This window comes from Emys orbicularis, chromosome 2 (genome assembly GCF_028017835.1).
Source record: "Emys orbicularis isolate rEmyOrb1 chromosome 2, rEmyOrb1.hap1, whole genome shotgun sequence".
Classification (NCBI taxonomy): Eukaryota; Metazoa; Chordata; order Testudines; family Emydidae; genus Emys; species Emys orbicularis.
Window position 1 is genome coordinate 296,375,173 of NC_088684.1, and position 12,578 is coordinate 296,387,750.

The 12,578-nt window shown below is 50.2% G+C and overlaps 2 protein-coding genes across 2 annotated transcripts in view; one reads left to right on the top strand and one right to left on the bottom strand.

Moving 5' to 3' along the window:
* The window catches only part of DHX30 (DExH-box helicase 30), a 29,323-nt gene extending 28,603 nt beyond the window's left edge, over positions 1-720 (top strand). Inside the window, exon 19 of the mRNA XM_065399188.1 lies at positions 303-720. Within this exon, the coding sequence (XP_065255260.1) occupies positions 303-538 (236 nt within the window). The 3' untranslated portion in view covers positions 539-720. The remainder of the gene's footprint in view (positions 1-302) is intronic.
* An 11,461-nt stretch (positions 721-12,181) lies between these two features.
* MAP4 (microtubule associated protein 4) overlaps positions 12,182-12,578 on the bottom strand; it is a 257,932-nt gene continuing 257,535 nt past the window's right edge. The window contains exon 21 of the mRNA XM_065399719.1: positions 12,182-12,501. Coding sequence (XP_065255791.1) covers positions 12,277-12,501 — 225 coding nt within the window. The 3' untranslated portion in view covers positions 12,182-12,276. The remainder of the gene's footprint in view (positions 12,502-12,578) is intronic.

The window sequence follows — 12,578 nt, forward strand, 5'->3', positions numbered from 1 at the left end:
TCCCTTCCCAAGGCAGCAGCCTGGAGTGAGTGAGGGTAAAGCCATCAGCTGCTTCTCCCTGTCTCCCTTTCGCATGTGCACAGACCTCGAGCTGCTCCTTCCCGAAATGTGTGGAGGAGCCTGAGTGCTCTGGCAGGTGAGAGCACAGCGTGCAGGGGGGATCTCAGACTTTGGCAAACTGAGGGCGCATGGGGTGGGTCTGCACCAGGCCCTCCTGCTCCAGAGCATTGTGACATGCTGGGCCCAGTCAGCTCCATCCTGCTGGTTAACTCCACTCAACTGCTCCTCTCTTTTCCCCCAAGACGATGGCTGGCGGGCGACGGTCTCTCTGACCGACAGTGACCTTCTGGTACTGGAAGGAGACTCGTACACGATCCGCCTCTTGCGTGATTTCCGCGTGTCGCTCTCCAAGATGGTGGAGACCTGCCTGTGTTACGAAATGTCTGCTATCCCGGGGGACCTGCACCATCAGCACAGCCAGCTGCTTGACATCCTGGTGGATCTGCTCAAGGGACCTCCTGGCAGCTTTGGCGCCTAGACAGAGGTGGAGGATTGAGCGTGGGGACTTGTAATTTGTATAAAGATGTTCACAAATGTTTATTTAAATAAAGTTCTATTTATCCCTTGTGAAGTCATCTCTCTCCATCCTAGAAGATCAGTGTTGTCAGAATCTCCTGCTGTTGGCTCCAGGCATGGTCATCGTGTAGGAGGAACCAGCGCAGCCCTGGCGTCGGCCGCTGCTGAGACACACAGAATGGACTGGAAGTGCTGACGCCCCCGAGTTCAATGGAAAGCCACTTCCTCTCTTCCGAGGGTCGTCGTAGCCCCTGAACTGGAAAGCAATCGACACCGCTGACTCCTGCAACCCGTCCGTCGCCTCCACCCCGCGGGGCGTGCCCAGAGCAGCTCTCCCCGGTTTGAGAGCTGCTCTCAACTTAGGAGGAAGTTGGACTTTCAGCTCCTGGCTGTGCCTGCACTGAGGGTCGGGGCCAGCCAGAGCGGAGCTGGCAGCGCTGCTGCAGGGTGGTGGTTTGTCGTCTTAATTTTCCACTTGCTGAGTCCAGTCTGAAGAGGGCGAGTGAGCCCCGGGAGGGGCTGGACCCGACATTCCATGCCGAGGGCATCTCTGAGCCTGTGGCCGCTAGAGGCGGTTTCCTGCTGCACAAATCAAGCTCAGTGTTGGCATTAGGAGTGTGAGATGTCGTGTAGTTTCTATCTGCCTGTATTTTTGTCCTTTTTTGCTTTTTATTTTTTTAAATTTCTTGTTCTCCCTCGGTCAAGGAGGCCAGCGCCCTGTAACCTGTGCAACCCATAAAGCGCTTGCAGAGGCCACTCATTCTGGTAGCCTGTCTCCTTGAGTAATGCTATTCCCTGTTTTTCTATGACCTGGGACCAGAGTAGCACAGACGGAGGGTTCTGTGACTAACGCACAACGTTCTCAGGCAAGAGCTCTAATCCCAGCTCTGTCTCCGTTCCCTGGCTGTCGATGAAGATAGCAGCCTACCTCACAGGGCTGTTGTGAGGATAAATTCACTAATGTCTGTAACGTGTGTGAGACGGGTGGCTGGAGAGTGCTACAGCCGAGCTGCTCTCGGAAAGTTGCTTTGCAGATGATGTCTATTATGAAGTGCACCAGAGGCGCAGGTGAAAGTCCTGTATCCTAACATTGCAGGGGCCTGCTTGCTAGTACAGCCAGTGCTACTGCTGACTTGCCCACCAGGGAAATGAAAGGTGGTCACTGGACTTGCGATTTGTTTTTATTTCTACTGCTCTTTGTAACTAAAAAGAGATTAACACTACCCTAATGGCAGCTGTCAGAGGCACCTGTGTGATGGAAAAAGGTCATAACTAGGCCTGGCCTGGCCCGGCCCAGAGTCTAGTTTAGTTATGGGGCACAGTATTGTAACTGGGTTCCCTGTTACCCTTCTAATTGGGCTGGTAATAAGCCACTAGGAGCTCCATCCTCCCACACGGGAGCCAGCAGCTTTCCATGTATGGATTAACTACAGGAGCAAAAACTAGCCTGTCATGGCCTGCAGTGCTTGCACTGGGCTATAACTGTTGCAAAGACATGAAGCAGCCCCTTGCCATTGTAATTGAAGCACTCCATCTGGTGTAGTGGAGATGGAATCGCTCTGCTCTAGCTATGGACTGAAGCACAGGGGCAGAGGGTGGGAAAGCTCACTGGGGGTGGTTACAAGGGACCAGATGTCATTGGTGGCAGTGAGCTCCAGGTAGAGGTTACCTTGGCTTCAGCCTCTCTTTGAGTAGCATTGTTCAGAACTGCACTTGCTTGAGAGGTCGTCACAATAATTTGACCAGTGTTTTACTTTTTCAGTCTGTACAATAAACAGTATGGTTTTTCCCTTCCAGCAGGTAAAAAAAACTAAGCTATTGTCTAAATGGTTCAGAACTAGTGTGATATTGGGATACTTCAGTGGCTGTTATGTGATACTGGATCTTTTTACAACATTAGATTAAAGACAATAAAAAGGGATAGAGTAGTAACCGGTTCTGTCCTTTATTAACCACTGTATTCAAAGCAGATTGTTCTCTTGCTACAGACTGCAGCCAAACAGCCTAGGATAGGACCACCCCCCCCCCCCCCCATGTCCCCAGCTGCATAATGTTTTTATTTTGCTGTATCAGTGACAATGGGAGGAAAGAGGCGAAGCTACCATTAAATCATAGTGCTGAGCCCATAGGTGCTGCAGGCCTGGTGCTTGAGCGAGAGCACTCGTGTGTGAATGGAGCCGGTACCCTACTGCCAAAAGGTTACATTGCTCACAGGTGGCTTGTAATCTCAACCTGATTTCCAGTGCAGCAGGTAGTTTTAGAGAGGTACTAACCCTGCTATTCCAGGGGCCCTGATGGGTTGTAATACCTTGCTGTGCTACACAGGGCAGCGGACTAGATGATCTGGTGGGTCCCTTCTGGGCTTAAATTCTATGAGTGACAGCACTTGCCTCCCTTATTCTTCATTCATTTCCAGTTTTCACACACACCATGCAGCCTCAGGCCATCGTTCCACCATTTTCAGTTGAGCCACACCACACCTGGCCCTCCCAGCCTAAGGGGTCCAGGTGCAGAGGAGGAATAAAGGCAACTACATAATTAACTCAAACAACATTTAGAAGCTGCACCTGCAGAATAGGCGGCGTCTGCTGCAGGCCTTCAAAGCGGTAGGCACCTGACTGAGCAAGCAATATGAGCCATGACTTACAGGCCACTCCTTGGGGCCACACAAGTGTTGCCAACAGGGTTCCTGCTCTGCAAACAAGCTGGACAGAGTAGGGACCTAAGGAAGAGACTTCAGCCACAGCCAGGAAGAAGCCTGTTGAATGTTGGGGGGGAGGGATAGCTCAGTGGTTTGAGAGTTCAATCCTTGGAGGGGGCCACTGAGGGATCTGGAGCAAAATCAGTACTTGGTCCTGCTAATGAAGGCAGGGGGCTGGACTCGACCTTTCAAGGTCCCTTCCAGTTCTAGGAGATTGGCCATTAAATGTATGGAGATATCCTGAGGAGTTTGCTCTTATGCTGTTTACTGGTCCCTACCAGCAATTTCAGCCTGTTAACTGATTGTCTCCTACAATCCTTGACCATGCACAACACGAGAGCTGCAGCAGAGCCCCTAGTCAGAATGCAGGGACAGCTAGAAGGCCAGGCTGAGGACGGATACATAACAGCTCTACTTGGCCTTCTGTGAACCTACACAGCATAGTGAGGTATAGTGTCTCCAACTTCCCTCTCCATCCTAGGCACCATCACCTAAGCCAGTCTTCTTCAGGGGGCAACCCTACTTTTATCTATGGAGCCTCCCCAGGCTACAACTGCACCCACCTTGAAGAGGAGCTGGAGCTTGTCCCATCCAGAAAATCCTCGACCTCAGAGGGTGCTTATCTTGTGGGAGAGAAGAGGGTGATCTTACTGCAGTCAGGTTCTTATATTGCGCCCAGCCCCATACCTGTGTTACCCCAGCCTTGACTATCTAGGTCTATTCCATTTGTTAAGGGCTCGCTATGGATCATGGGACTCAGTGACACTGAGGGAGCGTTACTCAGCAAGTGAAGCTGGGTAACACTCCCTGGTGGCTCCATAGTCCCCACAGAAAAAAGACCAAATGAGGCAAAGGTAGGGGCACTACCTCATGCTGGTTTTAAAACCAAGAGGCAGGTAGCAACTTGCATAGGGATCACAAAAGGAAGAGGAGCGAAGTCATTACAGCAGGGGTCTCACACTCAATTTACCTTAGGGACAGTGCCAGTCCTCAAAGCCTCCCAGCGGGCCAATGTCACTCATGCCGCCCAGAACCCACCCCCAAAAAAACTCTGTCCCCCACCTGCCTAAGGCTCTGGGATGGTGTTTGGGTGAAATGGAGGTCTGGGGTAGGGGATTGAGGTGCAGGCTCTGGGAGAGAGTTTGGGCTCTAGGAGGGGGTCTGGGGTGCAGGCTCTGGGAGGGGTATAGGCTCTGGGAGAGTTTGGGCTCTAGGAGGGGTATAGGCTCTGGGAGAGAGTTTGGGCTCTAGGAGGGGGTCTGGGGTGCAGGTTCTGGGAGGGGTATGTGAGGGGGTGCAGGCTCTGGGAGGGAGGCAGGCCAGGGGGGCTTCTGCTCACTGCTGCCCCCAGGCACGGCCCCCGCAGCACCCCATTGGGCTCAGGGGCAGTGCACAGAGGCACAGCCCCGCCCCTGGAGCGAGCAGGCAGACGCGGATCAGCTCCACCGCCGGAGCCCCTGACGGGGGAGCACCAGGTGGGGCCACGGAGAGACCCAGCCCCAAAACTGCTGGAGCCCCACGGGCCAGGAGTTTCAGACCCCTGCGTTACGGTCAGGATGAAGAGAGCAGCTGTTTCCCCACAGCACAGAGCACTAGGCCTGGACTTGATAAAGGGACAAAAATAAGAGGAACTCAATGCGGGGAGCTGGAGAGGTTTCATTTGTGCACCACTCCAGGGCTTTTCTAAAAACAGCCCAGCTGAATTTCTGCCCCTCCCCTTTCTTCTAATTCTGCCTCAGCCTGATTTGCAGCAGTGCTCAACCCCCACAGCTCGCAGTTGGAAGAGTTGCAGATGCCCATCGTGTCTGGAAATCTGGTCACTGAGCTTTAGGTCTCCAAAGCACTTTGCCAACATTAAAGTATCCACAGGAAGCAAGATTTACCCCATCGTCCATATCAGGAACCTGAGACCAAGATACAGTAAGTCACTTGCCAAAAGTCACAGAATTAGGTTCACAGCTGGGAGTCAAGACTCAATTTAGCAGCACAGCAAACTGGAACCTCACTTTGTATTTCCTCTCTGCTCCCTGTAGCACAGGCAGCACCAGTGACACTGAAGGAAACGTAACAGTCCGTTCTCCTACCACGCAGCCAAGAGGACTTGGGCTCCCCAGATTAAGCCATTTATACAGCACCATCAGCGCACATGGTGCGTTAGGATCTAAGAGAGATCCCCATTTCACTCAACTACATTCTATTCGCTGTGGAGGTCAGTCCAGAGAAGAGGGGAATATGGAGGCTGAGTGACTGACTACACATAGCAAACGAGAGCCCTCTAAGAGCTGGAGCTGCCAATACTGCAGGAGAATGAACGTACCCTGCTCCTGCCTCTGCCCGTGGTGGATTTACTCAGCAGCAGCCTAGGATTAACCCACCATCCAAAGAATGGGTGCGTTTCCCAGAAAAGTATCGCCTCCCAAAGAAATGCAAATTCACACTGGTGCCAAGGTTGAACATCTAGAAGCTTTATTTCAATCCTTTACAATAGTAAGAATCACAACGTCAAATCAGGAAATGTTGCTAATGGAGACACCAGTCTTGTACAGTCAATGAGGGGGGTGAAACAACGGCAGAAGTAAACCAGTACGAATTCACTCCCTGGTGTCAGTACCAGGGGTTTGCACTCCCCCTCTAGTATTCTACCACCTCTCCCAAGTAGCTGGAGTCTCAGACTTTACATCCATGCAATAATCCCCCCCCCCCCATCAGCACCCTCTAGATTATAGAAACATTTGTATCACTCAACATTACAGCAACAGTTGGCTGCAGTCGCTGCCAAAACTGGACAGCTCCGTGCTCTCCTCAGTCATTATGGTGCCTCTCATGTGACGCGGAAGGAGCCTCTGTATAATATTCCTACAACACAAAAATGTTAATACTTAACCCTTAGAGAGCACCTTATACACACGGATCATACCTCACACCTCCACTGTGAGGTCACTATTATTACCCCCATTTTGCAGATGAGGAAACTGAGCCCGAGAGGTTAAGTGATTTCCCAAGACTACAGAGAGAGACAGTATCGAAGCCAGGATTAGAACTCCAGTGTTCCGTGCTCCTAGCCCTGTGCTCAGAGCATACCTGCCTCTCAGTCCACCCCCTCCCACTTTCCTTCTATGCCTTTTCCACCATGTACCTATGTTAAGGGATTACTGAGCCTTCAGGCAATACCGAGTGCCAGAAAGGGAAGTCAGCAGAGGGCTGGAATAAAAGGAGTCTTGACTGATCTTAATACAGGATGGCATCCAGTGTGAGAGATTTTTGTGAGAAGGAAAATATATATTGTGGCTAGATCGTCAGTGGCAAAGGGCAACAAAAGGTGGAGGATGCTTTCTACAGCTTTCTTCCATAGTTCTACATTTATCTTGGCTTCTACTGCTTGTCAAACTCTTCTGGGAAGCGAAGAATCTTCCTGTGAATTTCCCCCACTGACACTCTGAAACTGCCCCTGGGCGGAGTGACAATGTCTGTGGGGGAGTCATATCTTTTATTGGACCAACTTCTGTTGGTGAGCCAAGCTTTTGTGCTCTGAAGTCGGCCCATTAAAAAATGTGACTTCACCCACCTTGTCTCTCTAATATCCTGGGACCAACATAGTTACAACACCACTGCATAGACTTGGGCAGAAGGGCATTTCTGCCACCCCAAAAAGACGACACTGTTCTCCAGCCAACTAACCGGTTACTCCTCTTACTGAGCCTTTGCACGGTGCTCCAGCGAAAGCACTAAAAAGGAAATGGCCTGAGGCTAAAGAGGTCTTGGCCTTTTCTTTCCTTCTGTCACCTGTGGTAGAACATGGGACATCCTGGCAGTTCGAGGATCTGGAAGACACTGAGTAGCCGTGTTTCAATCATGTCAGAGGGCACCAAACACACAATGGTTCTAGTCTAGAGCCTCATTCACACTGACGCACTATGCTGTGTACAGGGGATGACAGCAAGGATCAGCATAGGGAACTACAGTCAATTAGCAGTACGGGGCCAAGAAGGACAGCGGGAGGCACATTCAGGCTGTAGCCCAGCCTCTGGGGCCAGGCGCTGCACAGCGGAACACACGCAGCCCCGTAACAGCGAAGGCCAATGCAGCCAGACCGTGCAGCCTCCTGCTGTTGTGGCCTTGAGTCCATCCACTTGTTGATTTGAATGTCCTTTGATTTGCAGTATTAAAGCCCCACTGAACGGTGTATGTCACTGATAAGCAACGGGATGCAAGGCTCCACTGTCAACTAAACAGCCCCCAGGCACTGAGAAGCCAGCCATTCCCACCGATGCCCTGACTGCACCCCAATGCGACACGCTGGTGCGTTAGAGAGCTCAAGTATGGAAGGTGGAACCAAGAGTCAGCACAGAAAAGGAACCTACAAGTCACTTTCCAAAGAGCCTATTAACCTCACCGGCACCTTTCACCACATCAGCCATTACAGACGTCTCCAAGCCAATCCCAGCATTACCCACAAGCCCAGAAAAAGATTCCTTTTCCCCCCCAAGGTGAGAGTTGTCATGGCCCTAGGGGACACATTCCCATCTAGCCTTGCCGTGGCTACAACGGAGCTGCTCTTGTTAGCAGGGCGCATCTCCATTTCCAGCCCATCACACTCTGCCACGGGGCTGCTCAGCGCTGAGACCACAGCAGCAGGTTGCTTTTATGCCCCATCCATCGGGAGTCAAGTCCATTGTAGCCTAAAGTTTCCTGTCAGATGTGCTTATGAAACCCAATCCAACTGCCACCAGGGAAAAGAACGCTAACCCCACCTCACCTGTCCCCCGGCTGTGCCAAGCCATGCCAGCTTCTTGCAGATACCTGAGAAACCAGGGGAATTCCCTGGGTCTACAAGGACATCTCAGGCCAGGAACATTTACATTCAAGCCACATTTAATTCTGACTCAACTCACCACTTTTCAAAATGGAATTTATTTACTACATAGTCCTAGGATCAACCCTAACAAGAATACACACAGATCCCTGGCGTTACGCTACCTCCTGCCAGTTGAACCCCACCCAACTGGCATCCCTAATGTCTGGGAAGAGGAGCCCGGCTCACGAGAAGCCTTCCGTTTTACATGTGTCATCTGGAGAAGATGCAGCTGAAGAGAGAACCTCTGGCTCCTTCGAGCAGCGCAAGTCAACATGGCTCAGAAGCCTTTCCCCGCACGGGGGCCGATCCTGCTCCCACTGGAGTCAGTGGCTGACTGCAATGGAAGCAGCATTGAGCCGTGAGGGGCAACAGCTCAGGAGTTTTCAATTCGCGGGTCGATGTCCCAGATATTTAAAGGCAAACCAGGACTAACGGGATTTTCAGCTTCTCGCAGAGATTTTCCAACCTGCTGCAGAATAGCCAGTAACGCTTCCCGCAGCTTTCATTTTCAGGTCTCAGCATAACTCAGCGCTTGCTCCCATCCCTCCATATAGGAAACCAGAGCCATTTCAACCACACACACAGAACTACTCCCAGGTGAGCAATACTTACAGCTATTTCTTTAAAATAAAACACAAAATTCTTAGTAAAACGGAAGCTGTCCTAACAAAACCAAACTGGTATATCTGGATCTAGTTTAAGTCACCTAAACACAGGCACAACAAGTGTTAGAGAGAAGTGGCACAGAAAGCTCTTAGCGCTCAGCTGAAACCTGTGAGAGTTTGGGACAGTTTGTGCACATTTAGAGATAGGCCTTCACTCTGCTGCCACCTTAAGATGCTGTGTAAGCTTATCGACTGACCAATTCATCAGAGAAAAGCAATCAAGAGGGATGGGGAGGAGGTAAAACTTAACTCTTGGCAAAACAGGTTTTTTTCTTTTTCTTTTTTTGTAATCTCAGAACATAAAGTGCAATGTTGCTATCTGCCTTCCTATCATGGCCCCCGAACTAAACACTCGCTGCCCAGTGAAATCGGTAAAAAGGACCATCAGACACATCCTGCCTCAATGGCTTTACTCTTCCCTGCGGTCTCTAGCAGCATGAAGTGAAAAGAACGTGATATTTCAGCTTCCACCTCTCTCCGAGTCATTCAGAAGAAAACAAAGGAGCGTTGGCCATACGTATCTGGAGCGCGTGGCTGGATTTTACAGCAGTGACTGGAGTCTGTTATCAGCTGCTCCCCCACAGGAACCTCGCTCATTACTGCACATTTCTCAACTCCTGGGTCTGGAGAGGAGCCCCAAGCCTGCCTTCAGATTACCACCAATCCCAGCATCTGGTGTTAAACAGGAATTTAGCTGGGGCTCCACATACCTGCAGACACGGGCCTGAGAGATTGTCATTGGGTGATGTGCACCTACCCTACTGCAGAAATGCGCCAGCCAGTGCAGCCCTGTCAGGTCTCCTATTTCAGAGCAAACTTCCATTATTGCTTTGGGAAACAAAGTCTGTGCCTTTTCCTGTTAAGGGGATTAACCTTCCCTCTTGAAACCATTTCTCTTGCTCAAATACCCCCTTCCCGCTCAATCCCAATTCACAGATTTAAAGAGATCTCGCTGGTGTTTAGAATTTAGTAACAAAACGTAGGAAGCATCAGAGAAGGGGCAGTGATATATACCGGGAGGGGTACATGCAGGTGAATGGGTCTCTATGAACATCAAGAAAGATCTGAGCCAGCACCTGCAGAGCCAGAGCGGCTGTCACAGTGCTTCAGGGCATCACAACACATGCATCTGCCATCTTACCCTGGGGAAATGCTTGTTCTCCTCCCTTACTGAGGTAGCAGGACAGCAAGAGCAACTGGCTATGGGGCCACCTCTTAATCCACCCCACTGGGAGCAGTCTTTCAATGAATGGGTTGGCTATTCCTGGCTTACTGGATATGGTGCTGCCCCGGCTGCCTCTGGTTGTACAGCCTCAGCCCTACATCTCCAGCGGCCATCTCTCCAGAGCAAGGTAAACGGCGGAAAGAACAAAGAGGGTTACGAGAATATTAACCGCCTCGGGATGGGCCCTCAAAACAAACATTGAGAGATGTAAACAACTATGTGGAACTTTCAAGCACAGAGGGCAGGAGAATTTGACAAGCCCAGCAACTTCTCCCTGGTCTTAGGGTAGAGTGCGTGTAGCATGAATTGGAGAGGAAAGGTGGTGGTGATGGGGAAGAGGGGAACAGAGGGAGTTTTATGGAGAGAACAGGGTATATATAACAGCCCCTTTCAGGTGCAAATCTGCATTGTTTATTCAATTTTGTATTTAGAGGAAAAAGCACTTACAAGACTAGCAGACCACTTGGATGCAAACTATTACATTTTAATGCCATTTTATTAGAAATCATGCAAACTTTAATATAAAAAATACAAGTGCAATAAGAATCTTTGTGTGTAAATACAGATTCTGGGTTACCGTGTCATTGTCAGCTTCCCAAAGAGAAATATTCCCACAAGCAGGGGAAGATGTGGGCTCCTCTCCGCCCCCCCTACTTCAAATAGGCCAGCCCCCTTAGCAGAAGTCTGTCTTCAGTTAGCTTTGATCCCTGTATTTTGTTATTCTGCTTTTTGCTTTAAGTTAGTTTGATGACTCAAGACCACCAGTTTTTTATATACATTTTGTTTCTTTAGTGTCGTTCGCAACATAAAACAAGGAGCTCAAACCACAATGGTGTGTGATCTCTTGATGAGCCAGGGCTGTAACGCCTTCGTATTGTAAGCCTGCCTACTCTGCCCCTCCCAACCCTTCACGGACATTCAGCTCTCCCTCTCTGGCTCCCTGAATGGGAGGCAGCCTTTCATTTCTTCCCCATCCTCGCCTCCCACCAGATTGCATCTACCCAGGTAATCTCTTTACCCCTACATTTAACCTTTGTTAAAAATAATACACATCACACTGGATCCCTTGCACCAGAACACACACCTTGCATTAACCTGCAACATACTGTCTGAAACAGCTTCCTGCCCTGCTACCCTAACCCTGGCCTGATACCATGGCAAAGAAAAAGAAACAACAAACGGTTTGTGGCTATTCAAGTTAATAAATATACTTTGCGCCCTTTGTTAATCCAATAGAAGCAACTACAAAGGTGCCAGGGCATCCTCTAGGGCTTGGTTATTTACCCCGATAAGAGGTTCTCTAAGCATCCCCTTAGCATCGCTTGTTGCAGTCAATACAAGGCTTAGTTGAACTGTTACAGCAAGAGAGTTTTTTTTTTTTTAAGCACATTCTTATGCCTTTCCTTTCAGACATGGCTTAATCCCATGAATTTGCTCCATCATTTTAAAATATTTAAAATAAAACAACACAAAGAAAAACAACAGTTACAATTGCTGGATATGTCGATAAGAAGCCAGCACTGCAGCAGCGGTTAATGTCTTTATTCCTATGGTTAGGAAAAGAAGGAAAGAGAGAAAAGGAAACTTAGCATGGTCATAGCACAATAAATCATCAACACTTCGTCACAAAAAAAAAAAATGAAACGGTTAAAGTCAACAGTTAAAACAGCCTAATGTGTGTGTATAATATCGATAATCATTAAATAGGAACAGCCGAAACTGAAGCAGCAGGAGGAAAAGTTAAAAAAGAGAAAGATCACAGCTTATCCCCATTAACTCCGGCCTGGCTTTGGCCACTCGTAGCGCAACCCCAACACTTCCGCCCAAACGCAGCCATAGAATGAGGCTTGGCACCCTCCCCAGAACGAGAAGTGGCTTTAAGCACATGTTTAGTCTAGAGATCTCCAGCTGCCTGTCCCTAAGAAACACGTCATTTAGACTCACGCTGGTGCCCTCCTAAGAGCAAGAGGATTGGAGGTGAGGCGAGGAAAGGATCCCCTTTCCACGCAACACGGGATCACCAGAGCCTGAGACACACTGGGGCAGGTGGAGCCAGCGTCACGAGGAAATGAACCTGATTCCTGGGCTGTTTGGGTGAACAACTACGTTGCCCCGTTGACAGACAGCACCACTGAAAGGGAAGCTAGCCCTGCTAAAACGCTGTCCCCTTCCCACCTAAAGCCAAGTGCCGGGTTAAGGGATCCAAGCTGAGTTACTCTGGGAAGCACACGGGAGGCGGGGCGGGTGGGGACAGTCACAAGCCTTGCAGAGAAAGCACCGCAGAAAGGTCGTCTGCATGGGGAGCTGGCTGTTGCAGCGGTGACGAGGAGGTGATGGAGCCCAGGCTCTCGCTGACGGACGTGCTACACCAGGGGGAAGTGCTGCTGGAAAGGTTGGGGGATTTGGAGACGATGATGTCCACTCCGTGGTCCGTGCGAGCCTTGGCCTTCTCACGGAACGTCAGTTTGTGGGATTCAATCTGCAGCGACACAAGGGGGTAGGTGAGATGGGGAGCGGGGGAGGGGAGAGGGGGTAGGGGGGCGGAGGATGATACCA